General features: G+C 41.3%; 1 protein-coding gene across 2 annotated transcripts in view; it reads left to right on the forward strand.

Moving 5' to 3' along the window:
• LOC116710734 (anoctamin-1-like) overlaps positions 1-21125 on the forward strand; it is a 52035-nt gene that overhangs the window by 16948 nt on the left and 13962 nt on the right. For both annotated transcript variants that reach the window (XM_032549927.1, XM_032549937.1), the window contains exons 5-12: positions 5709-5763; positions 6188-6236; positions 7958-8013; positions 8412-8453; positions 12855-12919; positions 14417-14551; positions 20026-20186; positions 20294-20376. In XM_032549927.1, coding sequence (XP_032405818.1) covers positions 5709-5763; positions 6188-6236; positions 7958-8013; positions 8412-8453; positions 12855-12919; positions 14417-14551; positions 20026-20186; positions 20294-20376 — 646 coding nt within the window. The remainder of the gene's footprint in view (positions 1-5708; positions 5764-6187; positions 6237-7957; positions 8014-8411; positions 8454-12854; positions 12920-14416; positions 14552-20025; positions 20187-20293; positions 20377-21125) is intronic.

The following is a 21125-nucleotide window of genomic DNA, read 5'->3' on the forward strand; positions in this document are numbered from 1 at the left end:
AGACATATTTAAGGTGATTCTTTGACTGTCTGTACTGCTGTAGGTGGTTGATTACTGCTGCTGCTAGTCTGATTGTGCTCTGTGGGGCGGGAACTCGGCTTTGGACTGCAGGTCCAAGACAGAACTTTGTGTAAATGGGCAGCGCATTGCATGAGGAAGCATTTGGCCACCACTGCATGGTTGCCACGGAGATTTGAGGATGTTTCAAATATGTTTTGTTGAGGGAATGACACATCATGAATGTGGAATTATAACACGATATAAAGCTCCATGGCTGCCACCATGGAGGTGGCAGCCCTCCTCCATGGGCTGCCACCTTATCGTGGTGGAGGGGTTTGAGTGTCCCAATGATCCTAGGAGCTATGCTGTCTGGGGCTTTATGCCCCTGGTAGGGTCACCCAAGGCAGACAGGTCCTAGGTGAGGGACCAGACAAAGAGCAGCCCAAAGACCCCAATGATGAAGGAAAACTTTGGACTTGGTGTTCCCTCGCCCGGACGCGGGTCACCGGGGCCCCACTCTGGAGCCAGGCCTGGAGGGGGGGCACGATGGCGAGCGTCTGGTGGCCGGGCTTTTACCCATGGAGCCCGGCCGGGCTCAGCCCGAAGAGGAAACATGGGCCCCCCCTCCCATGGGCCCACCACCCGTGGGAGGGGCCAAAGGGGTCGGGTGCAGTGTGGGATGGGTGGCAGCAGAGGGAGGGGACCCTGGCGGTCCGATCCTCGGTTGCAGAAACTGGCTCTTGGGACGTGGAATGTCACCTCTCTGGTGGGGAAGGAGCCGGAGCTAGTGCGTGAGGTCGAGAGGTTCCGGCTAGAAATAGTCGGTCTCACCTCGACGCACGGCTCTGGTTCTGGAACCAGTCTCCTTGAGAGGGGCTGGACATACTTCCACTCTGGAGTTGCCCAAGGTGAGAGGCGTCGGGCAGGAGTGGGCATACTTGTTGCTCCCCATCTCGGCGCCTGTACGTTGGGGTTTACCCCGGTGAACGAGAGGGTAGCATCCCTCCGCCTACGGGTGGGGGGACGGGTTCTGACTGTCGTTTGTGCTTACGGGCCGAACGACAGTTCAGATTACCCACCCTTTTTGGAGTCCTTAGAGGGGGTACTGGAGAGTGCTCCTCCTGGGGACTCCCTTGTTCTGCTGGGGGACTTCAACGCTCACGTGGGCAATGACAGTGAGACCTGGAGGGGCGTGGTTGGGAGGAACGGCCCGCCCGACCTGAACTCGAGCGGTGTTCTGTTGCTGGACTTCTGTGCTCGCCATGGATTGTCCATAACGAACACCATGTTCAAGCATAAGGGTGTCCATATGTGCACTTGGCACCAGGACACCCTAGGCCGCAGTTCGATGATCGACTTTGTCATCGTTTCATCGGATCTGCGGCCGTATGTCTTGGACACTCGGGTGAAGAGAGGTGCGGAGCTGTCCACTGACCACTACCTGGTGGTGAGTTGGCTCCGGTGGTGGGGGCGAAAGCCGGTCAGACCTGGCAGGCCCAAACGTGTTGTGAGGGTCTGCTGGGAACGTCTGGCGGAATCCCCTGTGAGACGGAGCTTTAACTCCCATCTCCGGCAAAACTTCGAACACGTCCCGGGGGAGGTGGGGGACATGGAGTCTGAGTGGACCGTGTTCCGTGCCTCCATTGTCGAGGCGGCCGATCGGAGCTGTGGCCGCAAGGTTGTCGGTGCCTGTCGCGGCGGCAACCCTCGAACCCGCTGGTGGACACCTTCGGTGAGGGATGCCGTCAAGCTGAAGAAGGAGTCCTATCGGGCCTTTTTGGCCTGTGGGACTCCGGAAGCAGCTGATGGGTACCGGCGGGCGAAGCGGCATGCGGCTCGGGCGGTTGCTGAGGCAAAAACCCGGGCGTGGGAGGAGTTTGGAGAGGCCATGGAGAAAGACTTCCGTACGGCTTCGAGGCGATTCTGGTCCACCATCCGGCGTCTCAGGGGGGGGAAGCGGTGCAGCACCAACACTGTTTATAGTGGGGATGGTGTGCTGCTGACCTCTACTCGGGACGTTGTGGGCCGGTGGGCAGAGTACTTCGAAGACCTCCTCAATCCCACCAACATGCCTTCCACTGAGGAAGCGGAGCCTGGGGACTCTGGGTTGGGCTCTCCAATCTCTGGGGACGAGGTCGCCGAGGTGGTTAAAAAGCTCCTCGGTGGCAGGGCCCCGGGGGTGGATGAGATCCGCCCGGAGTTCCTTAAGGCTCTGGATGTTGTAGGGTTGTGTTGGTTGACGCGACTCTGCAATGTCGCATGGACATCGGGGGCAGTCCCCCTGGATTGGCAGACTGGGGTGGTGGTCCCCCTGTTCAAAAAGGGGGACCGGAGGGTGTGCTCCAATTATAGAGGGGTCACACTCTTAAGCCTCCCTGGCAAGGTCTATTCAGGGGTCCTGGAGAGGAGGGTCCGTCGGATAGTCGAACCTCGGATTCAGGAAGAGCAGTGTGGTTTTCGTCCTGGTCGTGGAACGCTGGACCAGCTCTACACCCTCGGCAGGGTCCTGGAGGGTGCATGGGAGTTCGCCCAACCAGTCTACATGTGTTTTGTGGACCTGGAGAAGGCGTTCGACCGTGTCCCTCGGGGAGCCCTGTGGGGGGTTCTCCGGGAGTATGGGGTACCGGGCCCTTTGATACGGGCTGTCAGGTCCCTGTATGACCGGTGTCAGAGTCTGGTCCGCATTGCCGGCAGTAAGTCGGGCTCGTTTCCGGTGAGAGTTGGACTCCGCCAGGGCTGCCCTTTGTCACCGATTCTGTTCATCACTTTCATGGACAGAATTTCTAGGCGCAGCCAAGGTGTTGAGGGGATCCGATTTGGTGGCCTTAGGATCTCATCTCTGCTTTTTGCAGACGATGTGGTCCTTTTGGCTTCATCAGATCGTGATCTGCAGCTCTCGCTGGAGCGGTTCGCAGCCGAGTGTGACGCGGCCGGGATGAGGATCAGTGCCTCCAAATCCGAGGCCATGGTCTTGAGCCGGAAAAGGGTAGAGTGCCTTCTCCGGGTCAGGGGGGGTGTCCTGCCCCAAGTGGAGGAGTTTAAGTATCTCGGGATCTTGTTCACGAGTGGGGGAAGAAGGGAGCGGGAGATCGACAGGCGGATTGGCGCAGCGTCTGCTGTCAAGCGGGCGCTGTACCGGTCCGTCGTGGTGAAGAGAGAGCTGAGCCAAAAAGCGAAGCTCTCGATTTACCGGTCGATCTACGTTCCCACCCTCATCTATGGTCATGAGCTTTGGGTCATGACCGAAAGAACGAGATCGCGGATACAAGCGGCCGAAATGGGTTTTCTCCGTAGGGTGGCTGGGCTCTCCCTTAGAGATAGGGTGAGAAGCTCAGTCATCCGGGAGGGACTCAGAGTAGAGCCGCTGCTCCTTCACATCGAGAGGAGCCAGTTGAGGTGGCTCGGGCATCTGGTCAGGATGCCTCCTAGACGCCTCCCTGGTGAGGTGTTCCGGGCACGTCCCACCGGGAGGAGGCCCCGGGGAAGACCCAGGACACGCTGGAGGGACTATGTCTCTCGGCTGGCCTGGGAACGCCTCGGGATTCCCCCGGAGGAGCTAGAAGAAGTGGCTGGGGAGAGGGAAGTCTGGGCCTCCCTTCTGAAGCTGCTACCCCCGCGACCCGACCTCGGATAAGCGGAAGAAGATGGATGGATGGATGGATGGATAAAGCTCAAACCTAAGCAATTGATGGTGATATACTCACCAAATAAGGGCTGTTTTTAAATAATCAGCCCTTTGTTTTTGAATTTGTTGGTATTTTTATGTTGTTGTTGGACAGTGGTATTAGACCACTCTTTCTGCATTGGGTTTGTCTTGTGTCATCTGTGCTGAATGAGTGGTCAAAAATGAAAAGTGGTAAAGAGAAAAATGTTTCTCCCAAAAGGGAGGATGGAAGGATGAAGATAGAAAATTCCTTGGAAAAAATAACAGGCCTTTATCTGATGTTTATTGTTTTTTTTGCTTTGTTTTGTTTTTTGGTCTGGTTGCAGAGAGAATCATGCTAGTAAACATAAAATAGTTTGTTCATGAACTTCTAGATTTTTGATCAGAAATGACAGCACTGCCTGTTTCAGTTCCAGTCTCCATGTATGCATGTGTACAATTCAGCAAGGGTGAAACAAACACTTAAACGAATGCTGAGTTTATATGATGTTCATGCAGTGCATCTTTCTAACTTTTGCTCTCTTTCTACTTTCCATCTGTAGAGAGGATCTTGCAGCAGTGACTGGAAGACCATGTGCATGTAGGCCACCCTCCTCAGCAGAGTCTGGACTCAGTGACTTGTTATTCTGACCAACTCAGAGCAGGAGTTCCTTTGTCACATGGATTTCTTCCACCATGGATTATCACTGATGGATTCATGCTGTTTTTTAAGATCTTAGTAAGGAAGAATTGTGAAGATGTAGATAAGACACTGAATCAGTTCATTTTTTAACTGAATGTTTAAATAGAAGTTGTTTCTTCAAGTGGATTAATCATAGTCTGTATTTTTGTTTACTTTGTACTTATAATTTTCCATATTGAAATGCTGACAAACTACATTTCGTTATGTGTTGTGCAGTAATGTTTATTGTAAAATTCTGGCAGCTACAGCTGCAGGTAATTTACTGTAAAGTTGATTTTTATAATAAAATGCTATAATGTATCACACAATTCTGCCATGTCTTTCACTTGGTAGACTAATTATGTTTATGGTATATATGTTGATTTTATTGTAAGTTGTCAGAAACACAGTTCTGAACTGTTAAAGTGATGGTTGCCAAAATATTACACTGTAATGCAGTATTTACTACAGCAACCACAGCTGCTTGTATATTACCATAGTTTACTAAATACAGTATTTTACCATATTTTGCTACCCGCTCATTTTACCATATATGATAAAATCCTGGCAACCACAGCTGCCGGTATATTACCGTAGAGAATTCTTTTTTATTATCACATTGTACTCTTCCTGCCAGCTGAATTCAACTAGTGCAAACTAATGTGTCTTCATCTTAAAAGGGACAGAGAAAAGTGTTTGTAGTGAGCTTGTCACTAGTTATGCTTGTCTGTAGCAGAAAGCTGATTCAGTAACAGTGAAGACGTCAGTGGAAGGTTCACAGCTAGTCACACAGATCCGACATACAGGTTTGCGTTTTGAAACAAGGATAATGACAAAACCATTGGTAAGGCAACACTTTTTTTTAACAATGTGTTTATTACTATGCAAAGCCACAATTGCAGAGGCGCCTTTATTCAATAAGGGTTACTATGGGATGGATCTTGAGATCAAAGCAACAAAGACGATAAACACAGAGCACTGTGATCCCAAGGATAAAATACTGCCAGCTAAAGACAAAAACACAGTTATGTACTATGTCCAGAGCAGAGTTGGTGTCATTATCATGTTGGTGTAATCTTTTTTTCAGATAAGTGTTGTCTTTAAGAAATATTGCTTCTGTACATTTAATGAAAAATGAAAATAGCACTAAATAAGTTAAATGTTTTAAAATCTGACTTAAGCAGAAGAGTTGTTGTCAGGTATCAGTTTTGTACAACAAGTTTGAAAATGTTTACTGCAAACTCAGCTGTTTAATTACTTATATCACAGCCTGGTAGCTGTTATGCTATTTAAAAGATAAAAGTGGATATTTGTATTTGTAACTGTATTAATTATTTGTGCCAAAGACAAAGTGATATTTTTTTCATGTTTCTCTGTTGACAGGTTTGACCTCTCAGACAAAGATAACTTCTTTGACAGCAAAACCAGGAGTTCCATAGTAAGTCCCCAGCAACAATTTTACACTTGACTGTTCTTCAAGAAACATGTTTGTTTTACATATGAACTATACAGTATGAAACAGAAAGAGAGGTTAGTAAAGGTGATAATTATGAATAATAATATATGATGAAGCTATTAGTCACATGGGGACCCAACTAAATCATTTTAACCTTAATTGGTTTTCAAAGATGAGCTAAAACAGAAATTGTCATAAATGTATCAAAAACGTAACTTTTTATCAGCCTGCAGCATAAAATCATATTCTTTAATATGATAACAATTTGAAAAATTCTGGCAAAGGTTCTGAATATAATAAGTCCTTTACTGTTTTTACATTAAAGCCCTGACAGTTTGTAATTGTGTGTTACTATGTTACTGCTTTTAATGCTCTTCTTTTATAACTTTGTTTGACTCCATGTTAGGTATTTGAAATATTAAAAAGAACCAAATGCAAGGCTAAATTCAGCATGGGTGAGTCCAAACCATTCTATTCTGCTTCACAATACTCTTTTATCATGACCAACATTTTTCTACGTTTTCTTTCATGCAATTATTTAATATAAAGTGTTTATAAACTGTAAACTGCCCATCATCATCCCGCAGCAGTCGTATTATTTTATGTGTGGTTTTTTTCCAAACAAAAGAAACAACAATAGAGCAATCATTCACAGTACAGTGGGGTATCCTCAACAGGTTTTTACTTGATTTAATATTTTACATTTATGTCATCAGACTGCTAAAAATATAAAGCTATGTGCAAATTCTGGTATTTTAAAGACTAATTCCAAAAATCTACACAAATAAGGAGTTAGGTTTTGAGGCTGGTTGCAGTCCGAATTTACCACAAGGGCAAGAGTGGTCAGGCTTTTTCATGGGGGGCACTTAAAAAAAGAATGAAACAAAAAATCAGGGCAATGTTTCATCATTTGATACGTTAAGTGAGCCAAAGAGCCTCTTGTATCTCCAGAGCTACAGGTTGCAGACCCCTGATGCAGCAGATGTAAAGTTTAATCCAATCTCAATAATTCTAAAGCTAAAAGTGCAGCACCATAATTTTAATTAATTCTTAAAGTAAAATAGTGAAGGTTAAAAAGTTCCCAGTGAATATTAACATAATAAATGTATTTAGTATTATATCCTCAGTTCCCTTGTTGATCCCTGAGACTGCAGGTTTCTGTCTGCCGCATTTTCGGTTAGCATATTTTTTCTTTATTCTAATAGCTTGATATAAGTCAGGTTATCCAAACTGGTAAACCACAATAATGAAATAATACATTTATTTAATAATCACTGAATATTGTGTTCATAAAATATATCATCACTTCTTAAAAACACACACACACAGAAAGTACTAAAAAGAAATTAAATGTAGTGAAATGAATGACTATTTCCGCACAACATTTATTTACCGTTTACCAATTAGTTAGATTTTTATTTAAATCTAACTAATTTAGATTTAAATGATTACTTATATTAGTTTGGCTAATACTGTTATATATTAGATAAAGTATCATTCAAACTCAACATTGTAAACAATCAAACCATAATTGTCTACTAAAAACATAATAGGAAACTGAATAAATTATATTAAAATGTTGTGTACCATGTTGGTCTCAGGAGATGATTGATGTTTGAGTCTTCGGGGTTCTGACATGTCTGCAGTGTTCCTCTCCTGATCCGTTCTGTCTGCTGTGCTCCACTGAATATCGCCAACACGTTAAAAATGACCTGTATTCATCCTCACAGACATACTCAGACAGGACGCAACATTCAATAGCAACCTACCCCATATTAACTTAACTTGAAATGTGACAAATCACATTTTTCTGGTTTAGTTTACTAGCAACATACAGGTATGATTACTGTCGGATCGTAAAATCAAGAAATAACTTAAAGAGAACCTGTCTGACATCTACAGCATCTCAAAATGTTAAATATTATTACCTCATCAGAAAAAAATCAAGAACAGATGACACACACAATTCAGAGTTGATGATTCAATAATAAGGAGACTAGGCAAAATGCAATTCATGTCAACAGTCTAAGGCTAAGTGATTGCTGTTGTAATAAAAAAAAATCCTTTTTTAGAGAGAGATTAGGGAAAAATGAAGGTAATAAACATCTGGTTCTCTTTTCATGTGGTCTTGAGTATCTACCTTGAGATGGCTTTGTTCTTTGTTTTTGCCTGACAGGGATCACCAGTCTCCTTGGTAGTGGGGTTTATTCAGCAGCCTATCCTCTTCATGATGTAAGCAGTGCAAATATAGAAAAGCTTTTCATTTGGATTTCAATTCATAGGTCTCACAGTTATGGAAATTAGCACAACTTCTTCAGCATGGGTATATTCTCATAGAGGACATAGCAGAAGCAAATATTTGTCTACTGTGATCCCAAATTACAATGGATAAACTTAAGCTCTTTATTTTAGAAAGATTACCAGCTTGTTAGTCATGCGTATCCCAGTTATCCTTTTCCTTGTATTCTTTGAATTTGTTTTAAAAAGCTAAACTTTTGTAGTCAATAAAAGACATCAGCTGTAGCAGAGACTTTAGCAAACAGTTTTTAATTCAAATCCTGACATCTGAGATGGTTAGGTACTGCTTTGCTGCCTGAAGTCAGTGAAATAACTATGCCATATTTTCCTAGGGAGCCATTGAGGAGGAGAGTGCAGAACCCAATGACAGAAAGGTAAGAATGTTACAATTGTCATGTTCCGAGTTTTTCTGTGTATTTATTTGTTTTCTGTGTCCTTGAGTCTCTTCGTTGTCCTGTCCTCCCCTTGATTGTTCCCTGGTGTGTCTCGTTTCTGTGATTACTCCCTGTGTATTTAACCCCACCTATGTTCCACGTCGGATCCTTGTCAGTTCTGCGTTGTTGTCGCACCAGTCTGTCTTTATGTCCCTCGTTTATCCTGTCGCTACCGACGTTGAGCCCAGGCTTCCGCTCAGTCATGCTGCCAGGTTTTGTGGACTTTGTTTTTGGACTGTGTTACTTTCCGGATTATCACCATTAAACCATCATCTTCTCATTTCAACCTGAGTCTCAAGCGTCTGCCTCACCACCTCAACCACAAATTCATGACAGAAGGACCCGACCAAGAATGAGGTGAGGTCACGGCACTCATGACCCAAAATAACCGTGAGGAATGGATCCAGCAGCAGTTGGAGTTGGCGCAAAAGGATCTTTACAAGGACGTCGAGGTCCTGCCCTCTCCACTGCTGCTGGAGGAAGAGGGACTGGAGTCGGACTATGATAAATTAAAGAACCAGATTCACACCCCGACAGCCACCACCCACGCTACATCGTCGCTATCTACAAACATTTTTGAGTTAACTTCCGAGGAGGATTTTTGTTTTCTTTTCGAGCAGTTCAGAAAGGATTCATTCATGTTAGAGATCGTGTTTGAACTTTATGACGAGTTCGTGCAGAGAAAACAATCCGTTCCAGCCTTCCTTCCAGCGTCCACTCCAGCTCCCATCACACCTCTCGCCATCTCCGCCAGCTCAGCTCTAGCATCTCCGGAACCAGTACCACCTTCAGCTCCAGCACCTGCGTCTCCGGAGCCGGCACCATCTCCAGTCTCCGGCGCTACATCCTCTCGGCTTCCAGCCGCTGCTGTCTCTGCACCTCTTGCCGGCTCTCCTGCCGGCTTTTCCAAGCCTCCAGCCCCCACTCCAGAGACTGCTCCAGTCACTGTCCCCATGGTGATGGGGTTCCAGGCGGCCCGCCTATCTCCAGGCCGACAGGCGGCACGGTTAGTAGGTTTTCCTGCCAGAGTTAGCAGGTTATCAGCCCCAGTTAGCGGGTTTTGTGTTCCCTCGTTGTTTCCCAGTGTGTCTTCAGAGTTTCCCAGTGTGCCTCCAGAGCTCCCTAGTTCTGTCCCTCCTCCCGAGACCCCGCCTCTTAGTGCTCCTCCCGAGACTCTCAGTGCTCCTCCCGAGACCCCGCCTCTCAGTGCTCCTCATCGTCGCCGCCTCCGGGTGGCCCCTGAGACTCTTCGTCGCCTCCTCCAGTGCCGCGGACGGCCGCCAGACGGCCGCCGGACCACCTCCGTGGTTCCCACCTCCAGAGCCGCGGACGGCCGCCGGACCACCTCCGTGGTTCCTGCCTCCAGTGCCTCCGCCCACCCTGTGGGTCGTTTTTTGTTGTTTTTGGACTCTTGGCCCTTCCTGTGTTTCCGCCCACCCTGTGGGTCGTCTTTCGTTTTTTATGGACTCTGGCCCCCCGTTCCAGCGCCCCTCGGCCCACCCTGGTTGTGTGTTTTTTGTTTTGGGCGTCTTGGAGCCACCCTTTAAGGGGGGGTACTGTCATGTTCCGAGTTTTTCTGTTTATTTATTTATTGTTTTCTGTTCCCTTGAGTCTCTTCGTTGTCCTGTCCTCCCCTTGATTGTTCCCTGGTGTGTATCGTTTCTGTGATTACTCCCTGTGTATTTAACCCCACCTGTGTTCCTTGTTCCTCGTCGGGTCCTTGTCAGTTCTGCGTTGTTGTCGCACCAGTCTGTCTTTATGTCCCTCGTTTATCCTGTCGCTACCGACGTTGAGCCCAGGCTTCCGCTCAGTCGTGCTGCCAGGTTTTGTGGACTTTGTTTTTGGACTGTGTTACTTTCTGGATTATCACCATTAAACCATCATCTTCTCATTTCAACCTGAGTCTCAAGCGTCTGCCTCACCACCTCATCCACCAATTCATGACAACAATATCTTAAACATTAGATTAGGTTTTCTGAAGGGCATCAAATATAGTATGCTGCATAAACATGTGTCTATCACCACTTATCAATAATAACTGAACATCATTGCTGCACAGCACAATTAGAGTTAGAGAAGGCAGAGGAGTAATTAAACCATCCAACACAAAGCAAGAGAGAGGGAGACTTAGGCAGAGCTGTAGAAAGAGAGAGTGAGACAGAGATCCCTGCTAATGCTCAGCCAGCTATTTTGTATTTTGTAAAATACTGCCCCCTTAGGCTTTTTGAGCTTTACATCATGTTATCATGTTATTTCCTCATCAAAAACATACATGGAATGTTGCTTTGTTTCTTTCATGCGTATTTGAGAAATCATTTCATCTCCCATGGCAACCATACAGCTGTGCAAAGCCCCTGGGTGGCCCAAATGCCACTTCGAGAAGCAACTCTTTCTGGAAGCTGCAGATTCCAAGCGCCAAGCTTCTGAGCTTTGGCCTCAAAGAGCAGCCCTCCTTCAGCTCCTTCAGACTAGCCAGCAGCAAATAGCAAACACCTGGTGGAACTGCACATCTATTGAGCTTATTATAGGAGCTACTGTACTTCTCAGTGCATAACTAGTAAAAACATTAAGGGTTAATAGAGGAGTAATTTTGATGACATCCTAAAGGCCAAGTGTCAGAAAGAGCAGGAATTTTTAAGAGAGACAGAAGCCCTATTTCAAGGTGTTAAATTACAAAATCAAAATTCTTTTAAGTCATATTTTCTGTGTATAGCATTTTTTTATAACTGAAGCAAACAGTTACTTGATTATGCTATAAAATATTACTAATACTGCTCCCTTTAAACACACACACTGAGAAGATTCCTGTGGAATAAGAAAACGTTTCCAGATGTAAAGTGGATTTTCAGGAGCGTTGGTGTTTGAGCAACTGAGAGGTTTCACAATAAAGACAATTAGATTAGGTAGGTGGTCACATGCTGTTGAGTATGTCTGCCTTTCTTCTTTGTACTTTTAAGTATTCAGGTAGATGATTGGCCAATTCTAGAATCACATATCTTGGTGCAGTGTGAACAGGGTTGGTTGGGGTTTTTGTCACAATGTTTTATTGACTTGGTCCTCTGCTGTAGATGGCTGACTTTGTCTTTGTCAGATCGTCATTGTCTAATATGGCACTTTGCTTCATAAAGAGTTTTTAAAAATATATAAATAATAATAAAGAATTGTCTGGTTTGCTGTATTGGTTCTAGCATCTTTATGTTCCTGAATCTAGTTGACTAACCTGGTTCAACAGGTTAGTCAACAGAAAATTGTTCCACTATACGCAACAAGCCTCCAGGAAGGCTGTGTTACACAATGCCACAGTCAGTGTCCTAAAATACAATTAAAATAAAAAACAGGCTTTTATTAACATTTTGTTATTGTATTACTGCTTATGCAGAAAATGTATTTGTTTTACTCTGATTGCACTATTATGTGCCTTGCATTTTATTGCCATAAGAGTCAGTATAGGAAGTGTACAAATTTCTAACATTGATTTTCTACTCATAGGAACCACAATTCAAAATGAAGCCGTCCCAAATTATATCATCCAGGAGGCATGAATGCTGCAAGTCAATGACTCGATGCATCCTGCTGGGTTTCCTTAGATACAAATGTTTTAGACTACTTTGAATAATTAATTGGTCTTAATAAACTGTTTGATAACTAGGATCAGTTGGAATGTATGTACGATTGAATTAAAAGCTTTTTTTTTTTTTTTGCAAAGTTCCTCGAGACTACATTTGTTGCGTTTTGGCGCAACAACAATTCAATATAAAAACTGAATTGAATTGAATCAAATGAACTCTCCTCCACTTCCTAAACTGTTTACCAGACACACACTGTTTGTCCATTTAAAGTCAGTCAAACAGCACTGAACAAATATTCTGGATGGTATGAAAAACACATGACATCAAGGCAAAAGTAACACACCCTACACTACAACTTTGAATTCAATAGCCTTTATTCCTCTGAATATGCATTAGAGAAATAGGAAAAATCACAATTAACATGCATAATTCAAATACTTTGATCAAAAATGTGCTTTATTTCCTCTTATTTAGTCTAATATGGCACAAGATTTTAGATACACCAATGTACATAACAAGAAAGTATCTATTGGATGGATCAGAATAAGAAATGTGTCAGAAACTTAAATTTTTGTGAGAAAAGGTGTTTGAGTCTCCCACTGAATAAATCAGACTTATTTGCACAGAAGTCTGGAGTGGTTATTTTTTCACAGACAATATAAAAATTAATCATAACGGAGAAGACAGTTACACATTTGTGACAAACAGAATGAGAAAAACGCCTGACAAAAATGTTACAATAACACAACTAATTATTGTAATATCTCAACAGCTTTTGTACGAGGAGTGGGCAAACTACAGTGTCTTTTATAAGTACCAGCCCATTGGACTTGTTCGGTAAGCAAACATTTTCTTTTTCAGTTTTTTTTGCTACTGCACTGGGATTTGACTGTATAGTGCAGATTATGTATTGTATACAAACAAAGTTATTGGTCATAGATATTTTATATTATAAGGGTAAAGGAAACAACAGTAAAGAAAGAGGAAAGAAGCATTTAACATCAGTTGTCCACTATATCTCTGTTGAACAGCGTCTCTTCCATTTGGATCAACTGACATTGTACAGATCATAATTTTGTCACCAAACATATGTTAGTCCTTCTAGATTATTCATTTTTGTAACAGTTTCAGTCAATGTTAGGTAAGTCAGCTTGAAATCATTCCTGGATTATTACTTTGTTTACTTCAAAAGTTGGAGGGGCAGTATAATGTAAAATCAACGTTTTTGAGCTGTACATTATGTTATAATGTTAATCCTTTATCAAAAACATATCTGGAGTGTTGCCTTGATCTTTTTCATTCCTGTTAGAGAAATACTTTCATCTCCCATGGCAACAATTGACCTATGCAAAACGGTTGGGCCAACCAACCAGCACCTTCGACAATGAAACTTCTCCTAGGAGCTGCAGTTTCAAAGCTTCCGAGCTTCCGTCTCACAGAACAGCCCTCTCTCTGATATTAGCACAGATAGAAGTTCCCTAAGGACCATTTCACTTAAAAATCTTATTTTTATCATTGAGAAAAATTGAAAATAAAGTACAATTTATTGTTAGGGACCACCAGTGGTCCCCCGAACCACTGGTGGTCCGCAGGGTACTACATGTAGCAAGGTACTGCATGCCGTGATGTGGGCTTACCAAAGAGTTTTAAAAATAATAATGGGTAAAATAGCTTAAATCTGTGTCACTCAAAAGAAAATCTGAAGATATCAGTGGTTACATTTACATAACAATGCCACCCTTCACTTTAGGATGAGCAAACACAATGAGTTAAGAGACTAATGTTTTCAATTCAGGTTATATTTATTAACATGTCATAGCGGGGGCAATTTTTTATTTTTTTTAAAAAGTCCTTGTGGATTTTTTTAGTTCTTTATATTCCATCAGCATGTTGGAGAAAAGTCACTGTTGTTTTCTTTGACTTTTGACCATGGTCTATCTTTTAAATGACTCCAAATAAACTTGACTTGACTATTATTATGTTGAGATTTTCCTTCAAGATTTACCTGGAGCATTTCACTGCGGTGAAAGAATAAAAAGCACATTTGTTACAAACGTGCTTTTTAATTTTTTTGGAAAAAGAAAAAGGAGAGACTCTAATTCCATTTCACTGGGTGGCTTTCCAAGTAAGCAGGAAAATCTAATAATTCACACATGTTGACTTTTTTGGTTGTTATTATTATTGAAGTTTGTGGTCTCTGGAAACAAAACATGGCCCAATGAGGATTGTGTTCAACTGTTGTAATGCAACCCCCACTTTTATATTTTTAATGAGCAAATACAGAAATATGTAAAAAGTCACTAAATATAATTGTTTCTACTTTCTGTCATGTAGGAAATATTTTGGTGAGAAGATTGGCCTTTACTTTGCCTGGTTGGGCCTGTATACCCAGATGCTTATTCCTGCGTCACTAGTGGGGGTCATTGTGTTTCTCTATGGATGTGCAACAGTTGATGACAATATACCAAGGTAAGCTCAAACACACTCTAAATGTGTTGATAAAGAATTACACAATGAAGGGATATGTGTTAGAAGGTCACATATAGTATGGTATGTGAGACAGTTTGATCATGAATGTAGTGGAAGGAAGTTGCTGCTGACATCTTGAAAAATAATCTTTGGAATGATGATTTCTAACCTTTTAATGACTTCTTGTTCATGAGAGCTGAGGCATGGCTGCCACCTGCCCTGCTGCTTTACCACCACCAAACTGGTTTCAGTGCCAAGTTAGTGCTAGTTGTTGGGAATCAATCTTTTGCTTGTGTAATTATTAATAATTAGAATTAATAATTCCTTATTAATGAAATTATTAATAAAGTTTGGGTTTCCATAGTTGAATGGGATGATTATCCAAACATGCCAGTCTCATGAATGAATGAATGAATTCACCTCTACCAGATGAGCAGATACTCCTGACATAGACATCAAAATGATCACACACACTTTAACAAAATAGCTCAACGTTATAGTAAAAATGTTCCATCAATACACTGTAAAACATTTGAGCTGCATTTAGTTGTATCTTCTATCTTCTACTCTTTAGTCAAATACATTTAGCAAGTTTTTGAAATGTGTGTGTTTGTGAAAAATAAACTTGTAAGTCGTGTTAACTTTTTTTTTATTAATTTTGTCAAACCGCAAAGAGTTTAATGAACTAGAGGTTTTAGGTTAGCAAAAGAAGAAAAAGACAGGAGTGTGAACTATTTCCCAGAGTGCTTAGCGGCATAATTTTGTATCCTGTGTTGCACCATGAGTGAGATGGAAGTGTGTTACATTGATGTGACTTTTGTGCGACAGTTTGCAAACTTTGAGATTAATGTCCTGTAAACACCAGGTGTTTTTGAGCAGAAATCATTGTGATGGTTTACAATATTTAATATCAAGTCAGAAATTTTGTTCATGCAATTTGAAATGAGAATTTAATTAATATTGTGAGAAAGATAACAGAGAAATGTGTACTGTCCAACTAAGTGAGGGCAGTTCTTTCTTGCACATTGTGAAATAATTTTTTGGTTTAAATTGCAGAATTAAGTTAAAACTCACAATTCAAGATTAATGAGCTTAAAAACAATGTTCGGACAACTTTTCTCCTGTTGCTAAATCAACTTCATGAACTTTATTTTAAAACCAATACAATTTTATTGCTGATTTAAGTTGCATTTTCAAGGCAGGAGGTTGACTTTCATTTCCAAGTTAAACCACCTTTAAATGTGTTACAGTGCACCTACTTTCTTTAATTTTCCAATTATGTGTAACTGCTAAGCAAAAAAGAAAAAAACAACCATGATCAAATCAAACAGTTAGAAAATTATGATTAAATTAAAAGGAATACTGAAAAATTGATTCATGACTAAATAATTAAGTCTTCAATTAATTCATAATTAACAATAGTAGAATATCTGAAAACAACAATGCAGAAAATTACAATTCATCACAGACCAAATTGACTCCATCAGAGAGAAAGTCAAGGTACAGGAAACAGGGGAGGGGCGAGAGGGGCTGATGTCACATGGAGATGATGTCCAGACCCAGACAGAAACCGCTACTTTAGACAAAGAACCATAAAAAACCTGACCATGTGACCAGGTCTAGATTTAAAACTAGGCAAAGGAAAATGTGGCTTCTGGGCTCTTTACTGCATGACAACTACATGACTGTGTGAGAGGAAAAGAGAGAGCGAGAGAAGAGGAGGGAGAAGAAAAATCTGCTTCTGCGTGTTATTCAAAGCCTTTCTTGGATACCATCGCTCCAACACATGGCGACTTTCACAAGAGAAGATTGTCTGAATTGCACAGCATACAATCAACAACTCATAAGTGAAAAGGATTAAGCCAAAAATACAAAAAGACAGTGTCTGATTTTACTAAGTTATTATCACAGCCTCAACATTATAGTAAAAATGTCTCATCAATACACTGTAAAACAAAGCTCGAGGATAATAAGGGACATAAGGGATTTGAATGCAACTTTACCGTGAGCTGATTAGTCTGAAAGTACATTGAAGAGATGTCCAGGGGCTGGTCCAAACAGTTCAGTTGCTGGATGGCTCTCTGGGGAGAACTGATGGTTCCCTCGCTGGGTTGGGGACCAAAAGTGAAAACTGTGAGTCAGCCTACTGTCGAGGCGACTCCCAAAGGACTTCTGCAGTGCCAAGGATTCCCCAGAAGACTAGCTTAGCCCAGTGGAAGGGGTGCTAGGGAAGTCCACCAGTCGCCCCAGAGTGTTTTTGTGTTTAAAAAAAGTTAAAAATTGAGAAATTTGAGAACTAAAACATCAACAACAAAGATATAAATATAGCAGTGCACTAAATAAAACCAGCCTTTCTGTACCTTTTGTATGTCAAATACCATTATCCTTTTTTAAAATATATAGAATGTTTTATTATATCTAAATCTAGCTTAACCCATCTTTGCTGTCACTGTTACTGATGTATTAAAATAAAATAAACAAACATTTAGCCTGGGGGGGTTCTAGTAAAGCCTGGTGGCCTGCCAGGCTTATAATACACTGGGGGAAACCCTGGCGGTGCACTGGACATGGCGGGCGGTTTCCCAGGTCTCAGTTTCAAGAACTTAGAAGCCAGAGTCATGTAAAGAGATTCTTAAAAGTTCTCCAGGTTACACTTCAAAGGTTGGAGAAGTCCTTTCCCCAGTCAACAGAATAAGAAGGGACAGTTTGTGAGTGTGTGTCTTTGTTGGAAGTTGACTCCAAAGACAAGTCTAATTTGTCCAGCTCATCCTTCCTTGCTGGTTGGAAGAACAGTCTATGCGTTGGAGCGTTGGAGGCCATCAATGATGGATACTGGAAGATGCAGTCCAACCATTTAGCTGGAGTAAATGGAAGCCCAACATAGAACTTGATTAAATCTAATTATTTTTAGTTTGAAAGCTGGAAACACTGATTGGTACCAACAGTGGATTCTTTGGAATTGTTTTAAATTTGCTGAGCCAAAGCAGAACTTCTTTCATCCAGAGTTGTAGGAGGGCTTATCCAGACCAACAACTACCGATGCACCAATAAGACATTTTGTGGCCAATTTTCAGTTGACATGTTCATTCTTTAAGACAAATAATTAAGACTAAAACTGCTTTTTAACTTTCCTGTAAGATAAAACATTTAACTATCTGAGCAGCAGAATGTTTGAAATGTAACAATTTCTAAAATACAGATGAAATTAGAAAATTTGTCTTGCTGTCACAAACTTCTACTTCCATAGCTACAACAGTAGCAGAGGCTTTAAAGCCTGGTAGATCTTATTTGTGGCATCTTGATAAAATTATCAGATTTTAAGCTGTCAAACATCCAAAGGACTGTTGAGCATAAAACAATCCATTTATGGTGAGCTGCCATTTGCTCAGTGTGTCTCTATGAACTACCAATATAAACACCACATTTGAGTTAGCCAACCATCTCCCTATTTACAACAATCCAAAATCATAACATTCATCAGAGAGTTAGTGACCACCTCTGGTTTCAGATTTTCCCTAATCTCACCATTACCACAGCTCTTTATTTCATAATATGAGTTGAGATGCACTGAGGAGCAGATGATTGGCTCTTTTTATTGTGCAAATTTAATGAAAGAGAATTAGCAGCAAAGTTATTTCTATTGTGACTGGACAGAGTTAGTGATGAGACAACACTCATTAATAGACAATAAAAAAATGAAAAAGAGGAAATGAAGAATGTTTGACAAAAGGGTTTGATAAATCTGTCCTCCTCCTTACCTGCTCCTCATCATCTACAGGATGTTATGACTTGCTGCCAGGCCAGTTTAGCAAACTAAGGTGTACATTACATGTACTTAGAGGAAGCTGAATGATAAAAAAAAAAAAATCTAATAAAAAACAGACCTTCCTTTCTCATCACACCTGTCACAGAATGTTGTAAAAAAAACATTTGGGAACAAGAAGTTTACACCAGATCACAGTTATGAGAAAGAAACTGTACCAGAACAGAACCAGGTTCAGGATATTTCCCAACTTTAAAGGGAAGGATTAAGGTTTAGTCTGTTCTCAGTTCTTACATTTGTTATAGTTTTGCAATAATCTGATTTGTTGTACCTAGTGGATAAATAATATGAACACGATATTGCATATGACTCAGCATATAGTACACAGTCACACATTGCCATCTTTGTATTCTCATCATAAAACGACAACATGAAGATCATGTTTAGTTTATGGCAACTTACATGATTTGTGGATAACATATATAATTTGTAGCCATAAGTCCCTCATCAGGCTGAACTCAGACCTTCCCTTTTCTTTGTGATTGCAATTCTTCCAGTTCTCTGGAGGTGGAAAATATTTCACTTTTATTCTGGTTGAAGAAATGTGCTGGTTTTTGAGAATCAAACTCTTTTTGACAAAGTAATAATTTACATAGCTACTTACATGTGGATGGTACGTGTCCAATCCCTACATAAAAGTTGACTTAAACGTGTGCAAACTGTAATGACTATTTGGTCATTTGGGCATTTTCCGAGGTGAGACCTTTTTGTCGTTATACTGGTTGGTGATTCCCGTCTTCATATGCAGACACAGATTAGTAGGAAGCAAAATCAGAACCATCTGACTGCCAGACAACTACCCTTCCATGTGCCATCAGTGCTCACGTTTTGAGAGAGTTTTGTGAGTTAGATGAACAGATGAAGGGTTTTGTAAGAACACAGTCCTTTAGTGAATCTGGCCAGTGTATACCAGAACAACCTTTCTTCGACAGTATACAGCAACCAGCTGTGGAGTTTTCCTTTTCTCCCAAAAGCAAAAGTGAAAAGATTTTGTCGAGACATCTCATCGACTGAATTATCTAGTGAACCAATTCAGCTAAATGCATCGCCTCAGCTTTTTGTTCTACTGTGAGGGATGTTGGAGTGACCAGGATGTGTCCTTTACTTCAACTATAAAATAACACCCAAGACACAAATGTGAAGCAGGCCTTTATAGTTTCAGTTGACTTCTGGTCTGAAATGGACTATCTATTGTTGGAGGAGGATGTGGTTGACTGGGACAGGCGAATTTAAAACGTGATTTTATTGGACAAAATTTTATAGGACTCTGATGACATTTGATGTGAAGTAGTGCTAAAAAAAAACCCCCAAAGTGTTAAATAACAGTACTGCCCTGCCACCCATCAACAATGATTACAGCAATAGTACTAGAATACGTCTTAGGATGACACTGTTTTAAATATACTGTTAAACTACGATGTTCCAAAGAGGCTTTTTCACTGGTTTGTAGTTTAAACAATAAAAAACATAATGTGATGTATTTCATGTCATGATTTTCATGTCTCATATGTGTGTTGTGTACAATTTTGGAGTTATTGGATCCTTTAGCATTAGGATAAAGCAGTTTGAAGATCTTGGAGTTAAATGAGGTTTAGAAATCGACAACCTCTGAAGTAAAAGAAATGTGTTTTTCTGTGTGTTTGAATTCCAGCATGGAGATCTGTGATCCAAAGAACAACATCACCATGTGTCCCCTGTGTGACAGAGTGTGTAGCTACTGGAAACTCAGTACAGCATGTGGAACTGCTCGCGCCGGTCACCTGTTTGATAACCCAGCCACGGTTTTCTTCTCCATATTCATGGCGTTGTGGGGTGAGAAAACCAGTCTGAGTACAAGGCATCAAAAAGTACAAAAATTGTGTTAATACCCTATTATGTCTGCTGAGGTCCAACTTATTGCATGTCTAATATTCTTATAGCTGCCATGTTTATGGAGCACTGGAAGAGGAGGCAGATGAGACTAAACTATGAGTGGGACCTCACTGGGTTTGAAGATGAAGAAGTGAGTCCATCTGTCTGTCTGTCTTTGTCTGCTTTAAAAAGACTTTACGTTCCTTTTCAGCAAATTATTATTTAACTTTCTTACATGTTTGTTTAAATCTCTTATGTATTTAATTTTTTATTTAACATAATTGCTTGTTCTGTTTTTAGCCCTTAGTAGCCCCTTGAGATCTCATGACGAAAAGGGCATTATACTGTAGATATAGAAAAGTATTATAAAGTCCTCCATATTTTCTCTAACCTGGCAGAAGTCCACTGTAGTTTTCTACATTTAATGTGATATTGTCAGCTAGATCTTTGATAAAACAATGTGTCATGTGATACTAACGCAAATATTCATAGATTGCTCTTTGAATCATCACTTTGGTCATCATTGAATTCTTTAGGCTGTCAATAATATACAGTTATTACAGTAAGCTGTGTCTTTTTGTTTTAGTACGTTTTTGCCAATTTTCTGCAGCCCCAGTACACAAATATAGGTGTATCAATGTTCACACTGTTCGGTTGAGAAAACACAGCCTTAATAAACAACCATTATCAAAACAGTTATATCTGATAATATCTAATAAGAAGTTTTATTAACTGGGGTTACTAAAAGAGCTCTCTGCTGCAGGTAAGACACTGACTGCTTCAACCTTGTCTATATATGCCTAAACCAAATGGGAAGAAATGATGGCATTAGTGTGAATGTATACTAAGATTATTCTTGTTATACTTGACTGACAATCCTTTTGTCCCTGTTGTTTTTTT

This window comes from Xiphophorus hellerii, chromosome 2 (assembly GCF_003331165.1).
Source record: "Xiphophorus hellerii strain 12219 chromosome 2, Xiphophorus_hellerii-4.1, whole genome shotgun sequence".
Lineage (NCBI taxonomy): Eukaryota > Metazoa > Chordata > Actinopteri > Cyprinodontiformes > Poeciliidae > Xiphophorus > Xiphophorus hellerii.